This window comes from Cibotium barometz, chromosome 13 (genome assembly GCF_041138505.1).
Source record: "Cibotium barometz isolate CiBa-2024 chromosome 13, ASM4113850v1, whole genome shotgun sequence".
Taxonomy (NCBI): domain Eukaryota; kingdom Viridiplantae; phylum Streptophyta; class Polypodiopsida; order Cyatheales; family Cibotiaceae; genus Cibotium; species Cibotium barometz.
Genome location: NC_141058.1, coordinates 32,922,781 through 32,948,630, shown reverse-complemented (window position 1 = coordinate 32,948,630; position 25,850 = coordinate 32,922,781). Strand labels below are relative to the sequence as shown.

Genomic DNA, 25,850 nt, shown 5'->3' with positions numbered 1-25,850 from the left:
TTGGTTGATTGTAAGCAAATAGGAAGATACAAGGCAGAAATTGCGAGTTGGAGACCATATCCGTCGAAGTACTTAGCAATGGGCTAAGGAATCTTTCCTTAAAGGGATTTGGAAATGGTTGAGGATGTTGAGAGAACCAATTCTTTGAATTTCACCCTCTCTTGGATAGAAAATAAGGTTAGGGAAGTGAGCTATTAATGACCAATGAGCTGATATTAATGCAATGTGAGCTAAGAGATATGATAGGCTTACAATGGTGAGGCTTTTGGGGAGAGGGGAGACTCTGATACCACGTTGAGAAACATGAATGTCTTGGACATGTGCATGGCTATGGTGATTAGTACTAATCTTACATTAATTTGGTGATTAAGCTAATCTAAGGAGAACGATGCCTAAGCATAAATATGATGATTAATTATTAAACTAATTAAGATTAGACTCAATCACAATTAGGTTACAAGATTGAGACTTGTACTCATAAAGAGGCTTGAGAGCTTGCTTCATGTTTCATTGCTTGAAATGGCGGGCCTTTTTATATGGGTGGGTACAACATTGGCTTTGCTATCTCATGTGGGATAATTCCACCTTTGCTCCTATGGATAGGCTTGTACTTCATTTGGGCTACTCATACTCACTCCTACTACCAACTCGTGTGCTCAATGGAACCAAATTTCTTAACTCTTGTGTATTAGTCTTGTGTGAGAGAGAGAGAGCTAAGAGTAGATTGTATGAATATCGGTGCATATGCCTCTTGTTTACTATGTGAGAGTAAACAAGAAAGAGAGGATTGAGAGTCCTTTCACGTGTACGCAAAGCTCCTTGTAGTGACTGACAAGGAGAGGGATTCGGAGAAAAAGAAGCTAGCACCAACTAGTGGAGCATGGAGTCTTCAAGAGATACAATCTCGAGAAAATCGGCAAGTCCCCATGTCAAGGTAAGGTAAGCATAGCTTAGTGTTTGAGAGTAATCTTACAAAGGGTTATGCAAGCCATAATACGCCAGCCTTGTCACATGCCCAACAACTAATACAACCCATGGGCATCCTCTAACTATATCATACTTACCTCAAGCAAGAAGCCCTCACCCATAGATGATGCCACCATTCACACCATCCATGTGGCTTACACGCAAGATATCTCCATCGACAAGCTATGGGAGGCCTATGCCTTTTTCCACAGCCCTATAGATGAAGGAGGATGACCTTGAAGATTCCTCAAAAGGCACATGAGGCAAGACCCAACCTTCTAGAGAAGAAGGTCCATAAGCCAACAAGACACTCTTCTAACAGTTTTTTTGGCGACAGAGAAAATACCTAGGAGCCAAACCTAACCTCAGCCATGAGCTATCTCAAAGCTAACCGTTCCACCCCATCCACCTCTGCACCCCAAACATAACCCTTCCATGAACCCATCTCCATCATCCTCCATGGGACTACCTACATCAAACTATTTAAACCCTAGGTCTAGTGGGACACCCGATCAACCGCATCCACCATGAGTCCCCCATCATTGACTCATTCCATGAGTCGATCTCAATGAGGCACCACCACACCAACTACTCAAGATGAAGTCACTAAAGATATTGGAAGGAACCAAGGGTGGTTTCCTTGCCTATCCATGAACAACAACTCACATACCCATTCTCGGAAAAAAAAAAACAACTCACATACCCACGCAATGTGCAAGATCCCACATTCCAAGGAAACTTCCATAACATAAATCAACATGGACTAAATCCGTTTGGTGAATCAACACATGGATCACCTATTTTCCCAGTGGAAGATCGACCACCCAACTACAGCACACTAGAGGAGGTTAGCACTTTGGAAATCCAAGGGATTACGTTGCCCCAGGTCACATATGATTCCAACCCGAGTGGGGCACATCCTATCTCCTCAATGACCTCCAAATGTGGTGTGAGTAGATCATCATTCGCACGTAGAGAAGTCCGCATTGACCCCAAGTTCATGCCTATTAAAGAAGGTGGTCCTCGAGCAAGTTCTTGTGCATGGATGGCAAAGGGCACGTCTATAACTTTACATACATTTATGGACCCACATCACTCACACCACCATGGAGATGCAACACTCCAAATGCAAAACTTCAATGACCTCTACTATACACAAGATCCTCGACTCTGGTAGCATGGGAGGTAGGTTTTATAAGTTGTTAGAGGGAGGTTAAAAATACCTACCTCCCATGACAATACAATCCTATGTATTCTCATGGGAGGTAGGTTTATAAGTTGTTAGAGGACGTTAAAAATACCCGAGTCTAGGGGATAGTACATCAAAGATGAGATGGAATGGAATGACCCTCATACCTTAATAAAAGAGCATAAAAACTTTGATATCGTTAGCTTAATTGTTTGAGATTTCTAGAAGAAGTTATAATTTATGCAAAAGGGGAAGAGGGGAGGGGGGGGGGGGGGGATATATATATATCAAGGCCTAGTATTACATGCATTCAAGGTGAATTTCAAAAATCTCCTACATACGGATTTTTAAATTTTAAATGCATACCTCCTACAGGTTTTGAGCTGATAATTAAACAACCCCTTGTGTATGTATATTTTCTATAACTTCACATGTCAAGACCCCATATATCATCATGTGCGTTCAAAACAACTGGACAAGATCTATCATGTGCTTTAATGTTCAAAGATGTCTATAAAGCCAATCAAAATATTTTTGAACCCGCCCACCCCCCCCCCCTCCCCCAAAAAAAAAAATCATGCTTCCATCTTATTATAGGTATAGAAAATAAGCCTAGGAGGTTCATATTATCTTGAGAAAACCCCCCAACATTTGATGCTTTGATCTTAGGTAAATTAATTTTAATTCTCGCCGGAAAGGTGGAGAGAGGCATTCCCTAGGGCCACTTAACCCCCAATGCGATGTGGAAGGCTACTTGGTATGGGTGTGCAATCTATTCCCCACCTTTGCAATGGTGCACGCGATCTTCAAGTGGGGGGGAACCCAGCCGGTTGTCAACCTCCCCACCTTTACAGTGGTGCATGTGATCTTCAAGTGGGGGGGGAACCCAGCCGGTTGTCGACCTCTGTCCACGTGTTGTGCCTCTGCTTGCACGTGCTCTATTGTTCCACGTTCTTTCATGATATAGAGCCTCGTTTGGCTCATGCCATGCCTTCTTCATGGCATCATGCTTCAATTCGAAGGGGTTGTTGGAATGAAATCTTGCCCTCCTACTACTCACATTGCCATGTGCCAGTGTAATATCCCCCATAGTGGGTTGGGGTCAACTTGACCCCTCTATATAGGGCTAAATGCCCATTGGTCTCTCATCATCCCCCACCTTTATAGTGGTGCACGCGATCTTCAGGTAAGGGGGGCCCGCGACCGGTTGTCGACCTCTGTCCACGTGCCTCGCCTCTGCTTGCAAGTGCTCTGTTGCTTTGCATTCTTTCATGGTATCAGAGCCTGGTTCGGCTCATGCCCTGCCTTCTTCTTCATGGCATCGAGCTTCAATTCCAAGGGGTTGTTGGAATGAAATCTTGCCCTCCTACTCCTCACATTGCCATGTGCCAGTGTAATATCCCACATAGCGGCTTGGGGTCAACTTGATAGGGCTAAATGTCCATTGGTAATCCCCTCATCCCCGACCTTTATGGTGGATCTTCTTTCTTTTTTAGCCGGGGGGGGGGGGGGGGGGGGGGGGGACCTAGCCAATGGTTGGGGCCTATGTCCGTGTACTGCGCCTTTGCTTGCACGTGCTCTATTGTTCAATGTTCTTTCAGCCTTTCTGTGGTAGGACCTCTCCATGGCACTAGAATATGTACGTGACCTACAGCTAACAGTGGAAAGTTTGGATCCTTAGGAGCAGAGAGGTGGTGGCTCTCAAAATGGATCGCTCGCTCTCTCTCTCTCTCTCTCTCTCTAATTACTCCGTGGATGCGTGGTGCCAAAGGGTCCCATGATCTAGTATGTATAGAGCCTGGGTAACACCGTCTATTGAAGATGGGTATAATGATGGTTTGTGAAGCATCTCCCTTGCTCAGACTCTAGACGTTGTCTCAACATGACCTCTCAATGGTGACGAAGCTCGAGTAGGTACATATCCACGTATCCCTAATCCTCATATTACATAACCTATAAGAGAGTTGAATCCATCTCAAAAAAGACAATGGAATCTCCCACAATATGGCGGGTACATGAATATGTAGTGCTCCTCCACTTGCCGATTGTGCTTACTCTACATACCCATGCCTCTTAAGGAATGCCCTCTACCTTGCTTAACTCAATCCACACACACACACACACACACACACACACACCAAAAAAAAAAAAAAAAGAGGGGGGGGGGGGGGGGGGGGGGGATCCTGTGTAATGCCGAAAATGCCTATCAGACCTAAATATCAGTACATGCAAGACACCTCCATAACGTATAGTGCATTAGAAACAATTGGAAAACAATTCCTAGATATGCATGCCAAACATATCTGTCCAAAAGCAATGCTGAAACTGTGGGGACTAGTTTCTCTGAAAGAGGTTTACAGTCTGCAGTTGTCATCCAACTAATCTGCTCCATAAGCCTCACCCCATGGAAGTTTACTATGTAGGCTCATACTCTCACAGAAAAAAGAGTTGTGAATGAGCCCGGAAGGGGTCTCAAATACTGCTTTAATGTCTCCTTAGTATGTCTAAAATTTGCCTCCGTCATCCTTTGGCCCACTCGGTAAGCCTGACTCCTGGACGTCACGATACATCCCAACACTATGAGGCCACTAAAAGGGCACCCCAAATAGGACGCCTCCTTATAGACCCCGTATCCATCCTTATATTAGTCTCTGTCCTCATGAAGTGCATGAGCTCTCACACAGAGTGGTGATCAATGGTCTGGGTAGTTAAAAGCTAGATGCATGTTGTGAAACCCTTGTTCAAAGAAACAATTAATGCCTCACATGAATCTCATGTGAGCTAGAGCACATACTCTATTTCCACCTCTTCCATATCGCATATGCTGGAGTCAACTTTTGATGTTGTCATGTGGCCTTCGACCTCTCATCAAGTCTCATTGTAATATCTATGAGATGTGTTTGAAGTTGGACCATGGCTTTTGTGAAAGATGACTATGTGCATAATGTGATAGCTGGATTAACCATGAAGAAATGATTTCTATAAAATGCCATCTTAGTGGCATACAGCCGCATCAGGGACACCCATCAACTAGCTTCAGGATTGGGAGAAGAGGGAAAGGGGGGGCTTACGGGTACTGCTTATAGACTAGTTGATTTAAGAGGCTTCAGTAGCTTGGTCCCTTGTATGGTCCAAGATGGACTAACTCGCAACGTATTCTTTACCAAATAAACCTCTGAGCTTCAATTTCTTCAGGTTTATAAAAAGGTCTGTATAAGAACATGTACATTGTAGCAAAATTAGTCATAGCATATTGTAGGAAGATAAGCACCCAGTATAAATAACCCTTCCTAATTCCGATAGGTGTGTGCAAAGCAATAAAATAAATAGGAACAGTGTAATATCTAAATTCTATTAAAGGAGCAGGCACCAAGACTGCTATCACAGCTACGAAGAAGATGAGTAGCCACATCTTCCTCTCTTTCTTACCTGCACAGAGTCAAGATTATGCATCAACATACTAAGACTCGATGTTTTGTCAAAATACACAGCTCTAACATGTCAGCAGCAGAGCCAAAGGGGAGACAAACCTCCAATTACATTAGCTACAACTACATCAAGAACCTTCCAAAATAAAAGATACATAAATCATCCCCAATTTTTAAGAAAGGCTTACGAAAGACTTACCAAGCACAGTGAATATTGAGCACCATGAGTAGGTGTAGATGATGGTCAACAAGTATTTGGCAGTCCAGTGTGGATTAATAATCCTTCTCCAGATGTAAAAGGTATAATGACGGTTGTCAGACACCAAATACGGATGAGCAAGACTACAAGAAGCAGTTTAAAATGTGGTTCAGCTACTCTCATTTGCTTTTCAAAATAAAACATGCTCGACTGTAAAGCACAAAAACCACCTCCTCTCTCTCTCTCTCTCAACGTGTTGCGTACCTCCGAGCCAGACGGAGACCGAGAGCACCAGGCTACCAGACTCCCAGACTACATTAGAGGGAGATCACACAGATACGGGCTCGACATCAACACCATATCTAGGAGCGGCTAGCTCACTTACACTCACACCCAGAGATCATGCTCCGAGGTATTTTTGCCTCGCCATCGCCTATGTATCACATACTACACCCCCATTATGGTACTGGCTGGAGCTAGACAGATCTGCATTGCATTCTTGTATACCCTACGCATATAGGTTGCATACTAAGCCTCTAGCAGTAGTGCTCCATCCATCACACCCCCCCACTAGCTCAGTACTTTCATAGTTTATTTCATGTTCATTTTGTCCTTTTTTTTCTCGACATCCAGAAGACATTGACAGTTGTACATTGATTTGTCTCATAGGTCGAGTTCGGCCTCTAGTAGACGTTAATACAACTTTCTTTCTTTCTTTCTTTCTTTCTTTCTTCTTTCTCTCATACACATTTGTCTCATAGGCCAATATATCTTTTCTTTTCTTTCTCTCTCTTTCTTTTTCGTAATAGAAGAAATATTACCAAAATTACTTTACAAATGGTCACATGCTCCCATGTGATGTACCAGCTTTCCCTCACTAATTACTCCGAACCACAGGTGTAGCTCGGAGTACCCTCATCCAATATATAGCCGTCTCATTCTCCACCAGATGAGGAGACTTTTTTTTTTTCGAGAAAAGATCCTTTCATTAGTTATATAAAAACGCCCGTAGGGCTACAAAAGATCTCTCCTGCTCCTAAGAGAGACAGAGCAGCGAATACAGCATGGCAGCCCGGGAGACTCTCCCTAGGTGCTGCAAAATACAAGCATCAGTACAAAGAACTGAGCGGCTAAGTCATACAATAGGGGGGGGGGGGGGGGGGGGAAGAGCCAAACAGGTGGCCTGTAATGCCAACAGGGGAATCCCGTGTGTAAGGTGTAGAAAGGGCCACAGCGCCAAGTGGTGTGAAAGGCCTGGCGCCGTAAGATCGCCTCATCCGAGTCTCCCCGAATGCGGTCGTACTGTCCTCGCAGGGTGTGGATCAACTCCTGCCAAATCCCCCGTACAGTCTCTGCTGGTGGCTCCAATCTCCCCTCAAAGGCCGTAAAGCACCGGGCCCTCCAGGTGAACCAGATGGTGAGGCTGCTGAGGAGCTCCCATCGTAAATCCCTCTCCTGTGTCCAGCTGGCGGACGAGAAATCCGGTGCCGGAACCAGGCGAGGCTGGCCCCTAATAAATCTGATGGCCTGACTGCCCTGCTCCATCTCATAGCCCATAGCAGGCCCTGACGAAGTCGACCAAGCAGCGGCACCCCACGTAAACATACCCTCTGGAGAGAGGGGGGCCAAAATACGCAGCATCCGCAGCCAAATCTGTTGTGCCTGAGGGCAATCCCAAAGGCAATGTCTCTGTGTCTCCATAGGGTGGCCGCATCGGACGCAGGCCGCCGGAAGACCGCTGTAAACAAGCCAAGTGCCAACTGCTGAGCCCCTGTGGGCGACCAGCCACTGAAAAGTCGAGATCCTGCGGGCCTGTCGACTAGCCCAGAGCCGAGCCCAGAAATCCTCCAGGAACTCCTGTGAGAGTCCCTGTAGAGTCGCCAATGCCCCGCTGCCGCTGGAGAAACCGTCCTCCTCGCCGTCAAAATATGCCGCCCCAGCCGAACAGTATACTGGAAAAAGGTGATCTCTGTGGCCTCAAGGGATGCATAAGGATCATGCCACTCGTACTCCCCGGGGTCCCACTGTAGCCGGGCCAAGGGGCGGGCCAAGGGGCGCGCTGCATATGCCCATATGCGCCAATCCGGAGCACATCAGCAGGGTCGGGGTCAATATGCCACTTCCGAGAAGCGGCCGCCACTACCCGAATCCTCTGAAAGGTGCACTCTGCAACCAAAGGCGACTCCACCTCCACTCTCTGGAGTCTGCCCTCATCCTGAATCTCATAGTAGAGGCATCTGCCATCCTCAGTGCAAGCTCTGACAGCAATCAGGATCTCCAACTGTGTAAAGGCTCCCATCCACCGTGGGGCCACTGGCTCGAGAGGCGTGAACCACTCCTCTGTGAGTGCCTCCTGAATATCATCCCTCATAATCAACCCCCCTCTAAAGTGACTGAGCCTCTCCACCTGGATCTCCTCTGGTAGACTGCAGAAAGCCTGCCAGTCTCCAAAACTACGAGCTGGGCCTGCCGCTAAAGGTTCCCAGGCCAGACGAGGCCGAGAACCCAGCATATGACCCTGCTCCGTGCGAACCGCTGGGCTCCAGATGAGCGGTTGTCTGGCCCGCTTCTCAACACAAGAAGGTGGTCGCTGAGAGAGCCCCGGTCTCAGCAGCTCCCAAGCTCTCAGGATACTCAAAGCAAATCTGTCCTCCCATCCTCTACTGAGCCCTGTCCTCCTCATCTCTATGAAGATCCAGCGAATCTCTGGTGCCCAAGTACCCCCTGCTGGGGGCGCCCGAGCCTGCAGCCGCTGCAAGAGGAGCTCTTTCCAAGGCTCAGCGCCTGGAAGCAACCCCCGAACAATAAGCTTCCCCAATAAGGCTCTACTCTGATCGACTGGATCTATAATGCCCAAACCTCCCTGAGCCAGCGGAAGTGTAATAACTGCCCATGCAACCTTTGCCCGAGCTGGCCGACCGTCCCGCCCAGACCACAGAAAGTTCCTGATCAGCCTTTGTACCTGGCTGATGCAAGAGCTCGAGAAAATCCAGCAAGACGTAATGTACCACATGGTCGCTAACAGCACCTGATTTGCCACCACCACCCTCCCAGCCAAGGATAGTCGAGCTGTACTCCAATACAATAGCTTCTTCCGAATGCTCAGAAGAAGCGGGGCAATCTGCTGCTCAGGTGACAAATCTAGGCCAATCTGGCATCCCAAATACCGCACTGCTGTGCCTGGAGGAATCAATCTAAAACCGGGGTCCGGGCTCCATGCCGGAGTGGGAGCACTACTGATCCAAAAGGCCACTGTCTTGCGCCAATTGATCAATGCTCCCGAAGCTGCACTAAAAACCTGGAGCGACTGCTCAGCCCGAATAAGATTGGCCTCATGGCCATGCAAAAATAAGCCCGTGTCGTCTGCAAACTCAGCATCAAGCATGTCCTCCCCCCGGACTGGGAGCTGAAGTCCTCTCAAACCAACCTCCTCTGCCGTCAAATACATACTCATAGCCTCCGCAAAGAAGAGAAAAAGGAAAGGGGCGAGAGGACACCCCTGACGGACTGATCTGGTCAGCTCAAAACTCGGCCCCCGTCCTCCTGCAATCAGCACCTGGCTGCGAGCTGTGGAATACAAAGCTGCCACCCCTCTGATCCATCCTGGCTCAAAGCCCAGGCGAAGCATAGTGCCCTCTAAGAAACCCCAATCAACTCTATCGTATGCCTTCTCAAAATCGAGAAGCATCACGACCAAGTCCTCGCCAAGAAATCTAGCTCGGGCCGTCGCCTCCCAGAAAGTAAAGATGTTGTCAAGGATACTGCGCTCCTTGACAAATCCTGTCTGAGTAGCATGAATCAACTCCCCGAGGAAGGACTGGATTCTCAAACTCAAGGCCTTTGCTAAGACCTTGTACACAATATTGAGGATCGTAATAGGCCTCCAATGCCGAATGTCATCTGATACTCCCTCCCCCTTGGGGATAAGATAGATCAAGCCCTCTGAAAAGCTCTGCGGCATCACCCCAGTGTCCAAAACATGCTGAAAGCCCCTGCGGAGGCCTGGCCCCAAAAGGTCCCAATAGTGCATAAAAAAGGCCGGCGTCAGTCCGTCCTCCCCTGGGCAACTATGTCGCGGCAGGACCCTCAAGGCCTCGGCAAGCTCAATCTCTGACAAAGGCGCACCTAGAACTGTACGCATATGGTCTGTGACCCTCCTCTGCACATGGGCCCACACAGTCTGTCTGCAAACATCTCGATCCTCAGTGGCTGGCTCCGCTGAAAGCAGGTCACTATAAAATGCAGTGGCAATGGCTCTGATCTCCTCGAGCTCAGTAGCTACCGATCCATCCGGTCTACCAAGCTGGCGGACTCCTGCTCGCGCATGACGAGGTCCAGTGATCTCAAAAAACTCTCCAGTCACTCTATCACCAAGCTGCGTCCACTGAGAGGCCTGACGACGATAGTAAAACTCATGTCTCTGCTCCTCTACCTCTCTAACCTCCTGGCGTGCCTGGCTCAGCTGGGACGCCACCCACTCACATGCAGGCTGCTGCTCCTGAAGGCGCTGTAGCGAAGCAACGCTGCGTCTCAGCCGTTGCTCCCGCTCACGAATCTCTCCCAGTCATGTCAAAGCTGCAGCGTGTAGAAAAGAGCTAAGATCAATGAGTCCCTGGGCACATTGGCCCGCTGCATCCTGGTCAGAGCACTGACTATCATGCCAGATCCTCTCAATGTCCTCAGCGAGACTGGGATCTGTAAGTACCCTCTCTGGGATCCTCAACTGCAAGCTGGGCTCCCGTGTCCCCTCCTCCAATGTCAATATAACTGGCGCATGATCTGAAAATGAGGTGCCAGCGAGAATGCCGACGGAGCCCCCTCGCTCCCCTAACCAGTCGCCCACATAAAAGCGATCAATCCGTGATAGATTAGTCCCTCCCTGCCGGCGATCCGACCGAGAGAAACTAAGACTGTCCTGAGACCGAGAGAAAGCCCTGAAGACTTGTTAAATGAATAGATCAACAGTTGTGCCTGATTCAATTAGGAAAAAAGTGTTGTGACTGCCTCCCACTCTATCTGCCGGGTCCTCAAGCATGTTGAAGTCTCCCCCAACACACCAATGTGCGGCCTCTGGCAATGCATCTATAACCTGAGTCCAGAACTCTGCTTTGGCACTAGCATGATTGGGCACATAGATGTTGAGCACACCCAATAACTCATCATGCATCCTCAGAATGACATACTGTGCTCTACCAGGCACAATGATCCCTCGATCCACAATGGCCTGCCGCCATACATCTGCAATGACCATGCATACTCCTCCCTGTCCACCCAAAGGACCAAACCCTGCAGACCAAAAAGTGTCCCATCTACCAGGCATCACCGAACCATATCTCCGGATCTTGCTCTCACCCAAGTGGTGCTCCTGCATCATCAAAATATCAATGCTGCCACCAACCAGGCATCTCTGAAGCTCCTGCCTCAAGCAACCACGATAGCGTATAAAGTGTGCTCTGCCAAGGCCCTGTACATTCCATGAGATGATCCTCATGGATGCCCTGCTGAGGTGGATGCTGTCTCAGCCGTACGGCGGGCCTTCGCAAGCGGCTTGGATGGAGAGTAGTCCCCATCCGAGCGGCTGCGAATCTGCCCACCCGGTGTACTGCAAGAATCCCGGATCAGGCGCCAGTGGCTGTGGCCCATGGCGACTGCCTCCCGCTCTGACAGAGCAACCTCGTGTATACACACATATCCAGGGTCGCGTGCTAAGTCTGCCACTATGCGCACGATCAAATGCCGAATCCCTGAGGTATCCACACTCCCGGGATCCAAGAAAAAATGAGCCAACTCCCAAAGTCGGCCTATCACATCTGTCACCTCCAGATCGCTCATGTGATGAGAAAACTCAACTGCATGAGTCTTCAAAGTGCTGAGAGCGAGCTCTAGAGTCCACTCCCGGTCGCAAGGGCCACATAGAGGGAACGAGAAGGCCACCGCTGAGTCTAGTGCCTCCTCCCCGCGGGCCGGAGGTATCACTACATGAACTCGGATGGGTGCTGGCTCATGGGGGCCCTCTGCTCCAAAAAGCCGTGTGAAGGTATAATCAAAAGCCTCCGAGCGCTGTCTAATGCCAAGGCGACTCAGCCGACTGCGGATAGATGAAATCCGTGAAGCCCTAATCGGCATAGGTCTCCTCTGTGATGCTCGAGCGAGGTCAGTGCTCAGCGCTCTCCGGACTGCAGGTGAGCGCCAGGGAACTGCCAGGGCCTCCCGGGAAGGTGAGGCGGGCGGAGGGGGAGGAGGGGGAGGCGAGGGAGGTGGAGAGGGAGCCGCTGCCGAAACCGGAGCGAAGACGGGAGGAGGCGATGGTGGAAGCGAGGCGGTGGGAGGGGACGGGGGTGGGGGGGGTGAAGGTGGGGGTGCTGGCATCTCCTGGTCCTCAGACGTCGCCGCGGGGGTCTCCTCCTGGAGGGGAGAGAAGCTGTTCCTCACGGGGACCCAGTGAGGCTGAGACTGTGGCTGCTGCTGCAGCGGTCTCTGGGCGTGCTACTGTGGCTGTCTCCCTCGGCGGTGCCCCTGTCCAGGCTGCCACTCCGAGGTCTCTGTGGCCTGAGCAAGTGTCCCGGAGGCAGCCTGCCGAGCCGAATCTGTGGGCGGGCCATCAGTAGCCTGCTGCTGTGGTGAGGGTCGGGGTCTCCTGCGAGGACAGGCCCTGGCCAGATGACCGACCTGCCTGCAAATGAAGCACTGGTTTGGGAGCCCCGAGAACTCCACTCTCTGATCTATCCACCCCCCCCCTATCCTAGGTAGCTGAATGACCTTAGGAAGGGAGGAGATGTCAGACACCAACACTCTGACCGAAGGTAGCCCAGCTGCTCTGGCCACCACTGAAGCTGCTGAGGGGCCCATCTCTAGTACCGAGCCCACCAATGCTCCGAGCCTGGAGAGGAGCGGAAGATACTCCCGGCGGAGACCAGGGAAACAAACTGTAACATGGAAGAGGCGCTCTCCCTGCTCCGCCGCTGCTGGGTCAAATCCATGCTGCCAAGGTCTGAAGAAAGCCCGAGCACCCCTGATGTCAAGGGGACTCATGGCAAGGACCTTGGCAACGCTCTGGGCGGCCTCGAACTCGATCTGATAATGTCCCCGGCCCAGGAGCTGTACATCCAGGATCTTGCCCACATCTGCAAGAAGGCGGGCCTGAAGAAGATCCCTGATCTCCCCTCTGCTGGGGCGAGTGCCGACTATACGGCAGATGGTGGAATGAGCCTGGAGGCGTTCCACCTCTGCGGTGAGGCTCGCTTCCTCTTCCGGCGAAAGAGAAAGCCTGATGGGGGTGACCTCAGGGGCGGGCGAGGGGGCTGCGGATGAGTCCCTCTGAGGCGGGGCGGGAGGAGCCTCCATCAGAGTCTGAAGCTGCGGCGAAGGTGAGGCGAAGGCGGGATCCTGCTGGAACCGAGTTGCACACAGAGAGGCGGGATACGGAGCGAAAAAGGAAAACAAAACCCCAAGGGGGGGCGGAAGCAAGAAAAAGGAAGGAGGGGGGGGGGTGGGAGAAGGCGAAGGAGAAAAAAGGAAAAAAACCCAAAAAAAGGGGGAAGGTGGGGGCTGCGCGCAAGAGGGATGGGAGGAAGCGAGCTGGCGGAGGGGGGGGATGAGGCGATGCAGAGGGGAGGGGGGCGCGAAGACGAGGGGGGGAGGCGCGAGGAGAGGAAGGCGAGCAGAGCAAGGCGGCGGCAGCAGGCGGAACAAAAAGGGGGGGGGGGGGGGGGGCTAAAAGGACAGGCGGCGGGCAATGCAGGGAAGGCGAAGGGGGGGAGGAGCGAGGGGAAGACGGGGGGGCGAGCAGGCGGGGGGGCCGACAGGCGAAGTGCAGAAACGCGAGCAGGGAGAGGGGAGGCGGGAGCTTCAGCGAGGCGTGCTAAAAATATCCAAACCTCTCCCACCATATGAGGAGACTTGCCACAATAGTAGCCCTTTTATACGACCTATGTGAGCTGTAATACCAACTTTTGCATCAAATATGAAGGCATTCCTAGTTAACCAGATATGCCGAAAACCTATCCACCTGAAAAAATGAAAGAAAATTGAATGTTCTAGGTTATCTGGCCCATTCAGAATCTTGCAAGAAATCCAGTCTTTAACCTTTAGAGGCCTATTTGTCAACGGAGTCCATACGCGAGAAAGGAAATTCCACACCTTCTTTGCCACCGGACATGAAATGAACAGATGTAGGCATGTTTCCAAGCATGCAGTACAAAACACACAATTACCAGAAGCAATCCACCGCTTTCTCTCTCTCTCTCTCTCTCTACCCGCGTCACTCTGTGTATTGCCCACTTCGCGTACCTCCTCTATTTCCGCCTCCCACCTGTACGCACAGTGTATCCACTTCATGCGCCACTCTGTCTCTTCCCCTCTTCGCGTACCTCTGCCCCACCTGTACCCGCATCACTGTGTATTGCTCGCTTTGCATACCTCCTCCGTTTCTGCCTGGCATCCACCCTTCTGTCTGCCTCGCCTGGACGCACAACGTACCCGCTTCGCACGCCACTCTGTGTATTCCCCTCTTCGCGTACCTCTCCCCCGCCTGTACCCACGCCACTCTATGTACTGCTTGCTTCGTGTACCTCCTCCGTTTCCGCCTGGCATCCACCCTTCTGTCTGTCCCCGCCAATTGAACCCTCAACCAAAAGCCACTCCTGCCCTTACCCAATTGTGCATCGGGCCATCTCTCGTCTTCTCCCGTGTCCTTGACCATAGCTTCAACAGGGTGATTGTGAAAATGGAGCTCCCTCTTGAAGACAGCGAACAAGATCGAAGAGATGCACAAGTATGGCAAAGAAGAAGGAGAGCTAGCTACACAAGAAGCCCTTGCTCTAGAGATTGCTCAGTTGCGAGACGCCAATGCCAAACTCGAGACGGAACTATTGAAGGCTAAGAAGGCAATCACAGAAGAGATTCAAGAGACCAAATCAGCATCCGGGAGGAGCATGCAGGCTAGGCCTCCGAAAAGACATGGAAGCAACCAAAGAAGAGGTTGGAGAAACCTCCAAATGGGTTGAGGTTGTGAAAAAAGCAAAAAACAGTCCACACCCCGAATGCCACATGCATCATGACGGCCACGCATGAAGAAGAGAAGTGTCGCCAATCTAGGGCTCTACATGTGCGAGTAACAGGCTTGCAAGCGGGCAACTCACCAAAAGAGGAGAGTGAGACTTTATGCAGACAAATGGGCCTCACTACCACCCTTTTGTAGATGCTTGGTGAGCTAGGAAGGACTTGACGAGGGAGAGGCCTCTCCTCCTCAAGTTCAAAGATACGGAGTCCCATTTGGCTTTCTTGAAGAAGAGGGCCACCCTCCGAACCACCAAAATATACCTTGGAGATGACCTCCCCCCCACCAGGTGGAACACATGAAAGCCAAGATGGTTCAGGTTATGGAAGCCCACAAGGCATGAAAATGGGTCGTTTATTGTGATGACCAAGTCATCATCACGGATAAACGCCTCACATGACGGTGGGGGGTCTATGAGACCACAGATGCATTGAGGATGGGAGTATGGAATTGCAATGGAACTCTATGGTCAGACACAGGAGGCTTCCTAGAGACTTACACAGGTAGGGATATTATCTTCTACACAAAAATGCATCAAAGCCCTCAGAGAGGGCTACCCAAAGTGGAGGGCGACACATGGGAGTCAGATTTCAAAAGAACAGACTTACACAGGTAGGGATATTATCTTCTACACAGAAATGCATCAAAGCCCTCAGAGAGGGCTACCCAAAGTGGAGGGTTACACATGGGAGTCAGATTTCAAAAGACAAACACGCACCACCGGGGGGGGGGGGGGGGGGGTGCATGGTTGGGGAGGAGTGGCATGCTTGTTTCTCCCTCATTTGAGAGACATGCTCACAATGGTTAGACACGATGAGGAGGCTCGCTATATGTGGATGCCATTAGCCAGGCCTGGCTTGAGAGTGATGCATATTGCAGTGTGCTACTTCCCACCAGAGAAATCAGCATATGCATGCAGGTTGACAGAGAAAAGGGAGACTCCATATGCGCCATTATTTGCAGACATTGCAGAATTCTCCCAACAAGGAGAGGTCCTCCTATCAGGAGACTTTAATGCACGGACAAAAGGGGAACAAGTGCAGACATATGACTTCCAGGGAGATGCCATTATGTTGTCAGAAATTGACTTGCCTGAGATGGGCCTCCAGAGGGCCAACGAGGATATGGGGAATGCAACACCATATGGTAGGCACTCCTTGGAGATGGGGGCTATGCATGAGCTGGTTATATCTAATGGACTGTCCAGATGGCCGCAGCCAGACAGCCTTACATCTTTTCCGCGTGGGGGAGGCACTAATACGGTGGATTACCTCATGGAGTCTCCCGCTTTTATACCACACATCCCAAACTTCACCATCCCTCCTCCCCCCATACTAGCTAACCATGCATTCCTTTCTTTCACGATCTCATGCCCCACCTTACCACCCACACCCACACCCCCTGTCAGTGCCATAGTTTCCAGAAACGCCGTTTCTGGCCCAACGTTTCGGAAACGTTTCCAGAAACGGAAACGGCGTTTCCAAGTTGTTATTTTTTCCAGGGTTGTTTCCTTCAAGGGCTCTAGCTGCACTTCTATGCATGATTTTTCCTGCTTTAGCTCTCGTGTCCGCAGAGCCTCAGATGTAGGGCCATCCCACTCGCATCCAATGCGGTTGATGGCCCTCATGGTCTTCCTCCATTGATTTGTCTTGGCCACATGAAAGGGAATGGCACACCGTATGAACATCCGGGTGAGCTCCCTAGTTGCCTCTGCAATTGCTTGCTTTTGAAATCCTGCTTGGATGCTAGCCCTTTGTACAGTATTTATTGGAGGGGTGTCTTGTGAATGTGATACATCACCTGGCAAAGGAGTCCTCCTTGCATGCACACCCAACACTGAGGTAGAGGAGAAATCTGATCCTGTGTCTCTGCCTCTGGCCCTCTTTGCTGTTGCTGCTTGACTTGAACCAGCTTCATGCTCTTGACCACCCATTGCTGTAGATACTTCCTCTTCGGGAATGGCCAAACGCTTTCGCCTCCACATTTCAAGGCTTTTCCGAACATCTAGAGGAACAGAGGGGCATGGCCCTACATCTTTGTTTGGAACATGAGCAAGATGGTCCTTCACACGGGTGACATGATCATCAAAAGTTACAACCATGGTCCAAGTCCCCTCTTTTATACATGGACTTGTCCCATTATTAACCCTATTGAATAAAGCCCACAATATTTACATCTCCATTTCCTGGAGCCACCAGATCCTGCATAACCCCCCACTTGCTCCACATGCTGCCAAAAAGGATCCGGAGTCCGAGCCATGTTACTTAACTTACTTGTGCGGTTCGAGGTCGGAAGACTCGGAGAGATTCAAGAAGTGGAGGCTGTTTTTCTGGTCCTGCAGGCTGCGAGCAAGGTGTGACTCCTTCTTGCTTGGTAGAGCTTAGATGGCAAAGGTGGAGGCCCCAAGTAGAGAGGTAGAGGGCGTGGTAGAGGGCTGATGTGGAGGTAGAGGAGTAGAGGGCAAGGTAGATGGGTAGAGCTGCTCCAAACAGGCGGCGAAAAGAAGGCGCAAAATGCCGGCGAAAGAGAGCATGGAAAAAGTATGGCTGCACTGTATTGTGTGATGGGTGGTCAGATGTACGCAGGAGAAATGTATACAATGTTTTGGTGTCATGCTGCAAAGGCACTATGTTTTTGAAAGCCATTGATGCCTCCCTCCCAGGTCTCACAGTTACAGGTGCATTTATTTGGACACATATAAGGGAGGCTATAGTGCAAGTTGGGCCTGAGAATGTTGTGCAGGTGGTGACAGATAATGGAAGTAATTGTAAGTCTATGGGCTCTATGCTAGAGGATGAATTTCCAGCCATTGTGTGGACCCCTTGTGCATCACATAGCCTCGACTTATTGATTGAGGACATAGGTCAAATACAATGGGTTGAAGCCATCTTTTGCACCACACGAAGCATGGTGAAGTTTGTGAAGAAGAGGCCAAAAGTCTTGAGCATGTATCGTGCCTACAGCACTCTTGAGCTATTGCAGCCCGCAGCCACCAGATTTGCATACATGTTCATTGTGCTTGAGAGACTCCTGCGAGTCCGCAGAGAGTTGGTACGCACTGTCTACTCAAATGAATGGCTAGAGTGGGATGAGAGAGAGAGCCCCAAGGCAAGAGCTTTTGTGCATGATGTCATGAGAGAGGAGTGGTGGGTAGAGGTTGAGGGGTTGATCAAAACTCTCAACCCCATCTACACAGTGTTACGCATTACAGACATGGAGGGCAGTACTCTAGGCCTTTTATAATTGACTCTTGTTTTTTGTCCTTTTTTATCTTATGGTTTGATCTCTAAAGGGTTGATGAAATCAAGGCTGTGTGGAATCGGCGATGGGATTGGTTTCACAGGCCGATTCATGCAGTAGCACATGTATTGCATCCTTTGTGGCGAGATGAGGAGCAATACGAGAACGAGGAGCTAGAAGAAGGCTTCATGACATACATGAGGAACTTGACATCTAGTAATGTGCACATGCTAAAATGTATAGAGGATGATCTCTTGGCCTTTCGCAACCAGACAGGGAGCTTTGGTCGAGAGACTGCAAAGCTTCGAGAGACTCAGCTACAGCCTGTCTCATGGTGGGAGAAGTATGGAAATTGTGCTCCCACGCTGGTAATTCACTACCCTTAACTACAGTTTACATAGTACACTGTACAATGTGCATCTTTCTTGTTTCCACTTAGTTCTAATTTCTAATTGTATGTGCATTTCAATAACAGAAACGCATCGCCATTCCTGCGGACCTCCGAACTAGACGGAGACCGAGAGCACCAAGCTACCTGACTCCCAGACACATCAGAGGGAGATCACACAGATATGGGCTCGACATCAGCACCATATCCAGGAGCGGCTAGCTCACTTACACTCACACCCAGAGATCATGCTCCGAGGTATTTTTGCCTCGCCATCGCCTATGTATCACATATTACACCCCCATTATGGTACTAGTTGGAGCTAGACAAATCTGCATTGCATTCTGGTATACCCTACGCATATAGGTTGCATACTGAGCCTCTAGCAGTAGTGCTCCATCCATCACACCCCCCCACAAGCTCAGTACTTTCATAGTTTATTTCATGTTCATTTTGTCCTTTTTTTTCTGGACATCCAAAAGACATTGACAGTTGTACATTGATTTGTCTCATAAGTCGAGTTCGGCCTGTAGTAGACGTTAATACAGCTTTCTCTCTCTCTCGCTCTCTCTCTCTCGCTCTCTCTCTCTCTCTCTCGCTCTCGCTCTCGCTCTCTCTCTCTCTCTCTCTCTCTCTCTCATTACAACTGGCGCTGACGTGTATGACATATTACACCCCCCTCTCACCATAGGATGGAGCTGACTAGCAGCATGCCTGCATTGAGCATCGTTGTATCACCCTGGCATATAGTTGTGCATTTACCCCAGTAGTGCTCCATCCTTGTATATGTACATACATCCCGACCTCACAGTAGTAGTTTTCTTTCAGTTTTCTTCCAGTTGTTGTATTGTGCAGTAAGCACCATCTGATACTCAGAGATACCACATTGTACATGGTTGTCTCATAGGCCAATTCTCATTTTTCTTCAGGGGGTGCTGTGCTTCAGCTTTGGTGCCCTGTTTGGGGCTACGTTATCTTCTCCTAAGGCTATCTTCTCCGTCAGTCGATGCTGTTGCTGGTGGTGCGTGGGTTGTGTTCAGCGCTGGGAAGCAATGGAGGTTCTCTTGCTCATGGTGTTTCAGCCTTTCCTTCGCTTGAGAGGGGACTGTCGGTCCTGTGCTTTCGCGGTGTTGGCGTTTGGAGCAGATCTCTGGACAGCAGTTGGTGGTCCTCTTCTTCACGTGTGGAGCGCCAAAAACTTGTGGCATCTTCAGCCTGCCTCTTCTTCGATTGATCTACCTCCTTTGTGGGTGTGTTCTAGCAAGTTTTCGAGGAGTGTTTGCTACTGTCCATCAGTTTTGAGAGGGGGCTGCTATTTCCTCGTACCTCATTCAGTTGGAGAAGTGTTGGAGATTGGTTGTGGAGTGTTCACATCACCAGTGGCACAAAGGCTTGCTTGCAAAGGTGTACTATTGCCATGAATATGGGTTCCCTCTTGGAGTAGGCATCTATCCTTGTTTCTCAAGAGCAAGTAAGGTTCCCCCTTAGTGGACAAGATCAGTCACTTGCTATAGTGCAATGGTGTCACTGCTACTCTTCTGGAAAACAGGGTCATTTGGCCAAGGATTGCAAGACCAAAGGTACAACCCAGGCCACGACCAAGTTTTCAAAGACGGGCAATGATCATATACATGATGATGACTCTGATACTTCTAGTGTCCCCAAGGTTGCACAAGCCAGGGAGGACCTGGATGGTCAACTTCTATAGTTATACATATAGTTTTCTCCCATGTGCTTCTAGCCAGAGGAGGCTTGTGGGCGGGAGAGGGGGCTATTAGTAGCTCCATTTCTGGTGCGTGGGAACCGTGAGCCAGAGTTCCAAGCATTAAAAACATCTAGCGAGACAAGTTCATTTTGGAGCTATAAACTGGATGTGTTCCACACCTATTGCTTGGTGTAGTAGAGATTATGGACTCGATGTGTTCTAAGTTCATTGTTCGACGTTTTTTGGGACGCGATGTGTTCTAAGTTCATTGTTCGACGTTTTTTGGGACGCGATGTGTTTATAGTCCACTATTAGGGATTATGGGTGCGGTGTGTCCAATAGCTCATCATTTTATTCTTGGAGTTCACTGCACACTTGTGTGGAAATTCGGAGCCAAGCAAAGTTCCTTGCTATTCGTGGTGGCATTTTGTTTCAAGGAAACAGGTTGGCGGGTGCACTTTTCGAGGTGTATCCGGTACCGCAGTGTCCATGGTTGCATCTTCATCAGCTTATCTTCTTCAAACTCTTGCACACTATGAGCTGCAAGGGGGAGGGGTTAGAAATTCTGCATCTCAATGTATTTTCGGGAATGCCTATTTATGGCTTTTATCCTGTTTTTTTTCCTTTTTAGTTGGTCGTGGGCAATCGGTTAGCTCCTATAAGCAATCGGCCAGCTCCCTTCTATCACTATATAAAGGAGCCTCCTCTATTCACTTGTTCATCCATCTAACCTATTTGACAGGCACATGTTCTACACCATATGCTAGTTGATATTGCCATTGTAAAAGCCTCTTGCTACATAACATGATGTTCATTGTCTGATGTCTCTCTCTCTCCATTGCTCTTCCTCTCTCCTATGTTTTGCTTCCACATTGAGCAACTTTATCAGCGTGCACCCGGCCATGTTTTGGTTGCACCACAATCCTCCACCCACACGCTGCACGCACCTAGCTCCCCTCCACCTTTCTTTTCCTACTCAACCTTGCCCATAGTCACAAAAAAACGTGTTTCGTCCAAAAGAAACCTCTGAAACGTTTCGTGGCGAAACGTTTCTACGAAACCTACGAAACTTATGCCTGGTCAAGTTTCGCCCAAATTTTTTGTTTCGTTTTTTTCGAAAAACAATTGCTTTTAAAAATTTTTCTTTCATATCCTCCTCATCAATTTGCAACTCCTCTCCTCCTTTCTCTAAAAAACCTCAAAACCTCAAATTTGAAGTTTCGTTTTTCGTTGTTTTTTTGGGTTTTTTTTTGTTGTTTTGCTTCCATCTCCCCCTCTTCACCTTCCATCTCCTCTCTTCCTTCTTGTCTCCTCTTCCATCCTCCGTTGTCTTCTCTTCTTCTCCATCTCCTTCTCTTCTCCTCTTCTTCTCCTTCCAATCTTCTTCTTCCACTTCTTCTCCTTTTTTTTTCACCTCCTCCCCTTTTCTCTTCTTCTCCACTTACCATGTCCTCTCCTTCCTTCCCCTCTTCTCCTCGCTCCCTCCTCCCACTACCTCTCCTCTACCCTCTTATTCTCCTTCTACCACCTCCCTTTCATCACGATTCACAATACACATGTATTTCTATCTATATACATATTACAATTTTTTTTCACCTCCTCCCCTTTTCTCTTCTTCTCCTCTTACCATGTCCTCTTCTTCTCCTCTCCTTCCTTCCCCTCTTCTCCTCCCTCCCTCCTCGCACTTCCTCTCCTCTACCCTCTTATTCTCCTTCTACTACCTCCCTTTCATCACGATTCAAAATGCACATGTATTTCTATCTATATACATATTACATAGTCACAATACACATGTATTTCTATCTATATACATATTACACACACACACACACACACACACACACACACATATATATATGTTCTCAAAAAACCTTCGGTTTTTTTAGTGATGGACGAAACCTTCTGAAAAAAAACCTTCAAAACCTCGAAACGTTTCTTGTGACTATGACCTTGCCCTCCCCCCACCACCCACACGCTGCATGCACCTGGCTTCCCTCCGCCTCCCTTTTCCCACCCACGCTTTCCTTGCCCGCGCCACCCACGTGCAAACACACTTGGCTCTCCTCCGCCTCCATTTGTGCCAGCCACGTGCTGAGCGCACCTGGCTCTCCGCCTCCATTTGTCCACCCACCCTTGCTCACGCCCCAAGGCAACAACATAATCTCTCTTTCAAGCCCCCAAGGCAGCAACATAATCCTCTCTCTCTCTCTCTCTCTCTCTCTCTCTCTCTCTCTCTCTCTGGGAAGCGCTGCAAAGTAACCTTGAGGAATGGCTCCAAGTCTCCAACAGAAGCTCGAGGCCCTCGAGACGGCAATGAAGGCACTAATCAAGGAGAACAAGAAGACATCCGATTCCAACCTCAATGAGGTGGAGAACAAATTACACCGGCACATCATGGCCCTCGAAGCACAGGTCAGGGACCTTGAACAAGAGAACACGGCACTCAAGGAGGAGGTGAGTGCATTGAAAGTGGAACTGGTAGCCGTCAAGAACACCGAGAAGGAACAAGGGGAGATCAATGACAACACTCTCACGGCCATCAAAGAAGAGATATCCAAGGAGATCACAAAGGACATGGAGGGAAAACTCGAAGCCAAGCAGTCAAGATGAGTTGAAGTCATGAAGAAGAACATCCGTAAAGAAGTGAGGGAGGAGACTCAAAGGGAAGAACACCAAATCATTGACACCACCATTGAGTAGGAGAAGATGAGGCAGGCCCGCCGCCTCAACATTCGAGTCACAGGTATAGCCAAGACACCCGACTCCACTCCCGAGAGAGATGGAAAGCTTCTATGCACGAAGCTCGGCTACAGAGAAGAGGACCCTCTCCCCTTCACCAAAGCATGGAGAGCCGGGAAAGACTCAACACGCAAGCGAGCCCTCATCCTACAGTTTGCAGGAGAGACGGAGAGGGTCACCTTGATGAGGAAGAGGGTGATTCTACGAGGATTACAAGTAGATCCCATCTATTTGGATGACGACCTTACAAGGATGCAGATAGAACACAGGAAAACATGCATGCCAAGAGTCCTACAGGCCCGAAAAGAGAGCAAGAGAGCATTCTATCGCAATGGCCGTGTCATCATCAATGGCAAGGCCACCGATTAGCGCCAGGCGGCCTATGGGACATCGGCTATGGAGAATCCAGATTCACAGATACACACAGCAATTCGGAACTGCAATGGAGCACTTTGGACACATCCTGGGAGGATGGAGGACGTCATGGAGGGACGGGACATCATACTACTTACAGAGATGCACCGGAGCCGAGAGAGGGGGCTACCCAAAGTAGAGGGCTATCAATGGGAGTTTACATACAAGGGGACCACACAGCAGAGCACATCGAGAGAATCTGGAGCTATAGCGATACTCTTCAAGCGAGAGCTACAAGAGCGCCTATAGGTGGTAGCACGTGACAAGGAGGCTAGATACATGTGGATTAGACTGCAGCTCTCAGCAGATACATTGCTCTATGCTACTTCTCTCCTAGAGGATCGAGATATGCCATGCACAACAGAGGAGGAGAGTAGAGGGGAGAAGGAGGACACAAGGCCATTGGGAGAGTCACCATATGCAGCCCTTTCAGATGAGATCATACACTACTCCAACTTGGGGGAAGTCCTCCTTATGGGGGACTTCAATGCACGGACACAGAGCCGACAGTGCGACATTTATGATTTGGAGCACCCCGAGGTGATGCACACACTAGAGGTGGAGGACACGGGAGCTTGCAGGGTGTCAGAGGACATGGGGCCGGATAACACCAGATATGGTCATCACTTACTTGAGCTGGGAGCGCGACACCATCTCGTTATTTATAACATGATAAGACAGTGGTAGGATTCATGAGCACTGACATGCTTTCCACGATCAGGGGGAGGTAGCACAGTGGACTACCCCTGTCCTATTGGTGCGGATCACACGTACCTCTTATTGTCACTGGCGAGCTCCACACCAACACCCACACAGGCCACACAGGCATCGCATACAACTTTCTACTTCACCCATGACTTGGTAGACATATATGAGCATCATGTATATGACGGGCTACTCTAGATGGATCTCCTGTCACCTCTAGACACACTCACCACCCAGCTGTCATCTCTACTACATACGGCCGCCACCGCAGCTTCCCCCATCATACACACATTGCACACACAGATAGATCTGGGAGCATGCCCTACAATCGGTGGTATGATGATGAGTGTAGAGAGCTATATAGACACCTCCATGCCCAAAGAGCACTGGGGACCATTACACAGAGACGGGCGTGCCGACAGATGAGGACCCTCACACACTGTAAGAGGCGTGCACATGAGGCACAGTACTAGGATACATACCACGTACTCATGAGCAGAGATGCAGCCATTGCATGGCGCACGATGAGAGAGCCTCGCCCACGTACCCCGATTGAGGATCCACACACATGCCACACATATGCAAAGAGCCTGTCACCAGCCTGGACATTTCCCAATATGAAAGAGGTCTGGTGGACTCTAGGATGTCTAAATATTTGAAAAGTACAAGCTTTGGGAATGGGGGATTATCCTAGAATACAAAGGACCACACTCTATATAGACACCTCCATGCCCAGAGAGCACTGGGGACCATTACACAGAGACGGGCGTGCCGACAGATGAGGACCCTCACACGCTGTAAGAGGCGTGCACATGAGGCACAGTACTGGGATATATACCACGTACTCATGAGCAGAGATGCAGCCATTGCATGGCGCACGATGAGAGAGCCTCGCCCACGTACCCCGATTGAGGATCCACACACATGCCACACACATGCAAAGAGCCTGTCACCAGCCTGGACATTTCCCAATATGAAAGAGGTCTGGTGGACTCTAGGATGTCTAAATATTTGGAAAGTACAAGCTTTGGGAATGGGGGATTATCCTAGAATACAAAGGACCACACTCCTAAAATTTAAGAGTTGCTATTTTTGGCCCGACTCCGATGGAAATTCTATTCGCGTCATTACATCTGGAATTGAGCCGATACCAAGAGTTGGCAAAGTGCCTATGACAGAATGTCTACCAATTGGGATATTTTTAGAGATAAAGTTTATGGAAGGACCCATCTCTTAGATTGGGACATGTGGCAAGAAAGTGGACCAAAGTGAGACAACTGGCCTGACACTTGTTAGAAAGTGGATCAAAGTGAGACAAGTGGCCTCACACTTGTCACTTCAGCTATTGTGTGGCTCTCCACTTGTCATTGTAGCCTTCTCTTGCCATTTTAGCTCATGGGAGGCCCAAATCTATAAATTGGAGCCCTCTCTCTTCATTAATGGAGGCTCTCTTGCTGCACACTAGCCTCTACCACCGTTATAGACTGCCCTAATGATGGCTACTCTATTTCTCTCTCTTTCTTTCTCTTGCCTTATATTCTTTCTTTCTTTCTTTCTCTCGCTGCCGTGCTGAGTGTTCGCCGATTCGCTTCGCTGCCTTGCTGACTGTTCACCGATTCCGCCTCGCTAATTCGTTCGCCGCCGCCCGCTATGCTGGCCCGCCTTCCTCTCCAGTAGGCCCTGTGATTCCGCCTTGCTGATTCGCTTCACTGTTCGCCACCGCCTCGCTATGCTGGCCCGCCTCCCTCTTTGCTAGGCTCCCATCCTTGCTCCTTTCCCCACCCACCCACCCACCCACCCTTGCTCAAGAGGAATGGCC

At 49.7% G+C, this 25,850-nt stretch overlaps 1 protein-coding gene across 3 annotated transcripts in view; it reads right to left on the bottom strand.

Moving 5' to 3' along the window:
* Positions 1–3,639: 3,639 nt before the first annotated feature.
* ALG10 (DIE2/ALG10 family) overlaps positions 3,640–25,850 on the bottom strand; it is a 45,373-nt gene continuing 23,162 nt past the window's right edge. For all 3 annotated transcript variants that reach the window (XM_086807391.1, XM_086807393.1, XM_086807392.1), the window contains 2 exons: positions 5,783–5,925; positions 3,640–5,584 (listed from right to left, as the gene is read on the bottom strand). In XM_086807391.1, the coding sequence (XP_086663517.1) occupies positions 5,316–5,584; positions 5,783–5,925 (412 nt within the window). In that variant the 3' untranslated portion in view covers positions 3,640–5,315. The remainder of the gene's footprint in view (positions 5,585–5,782; positions 5,926–25,850) is intronic.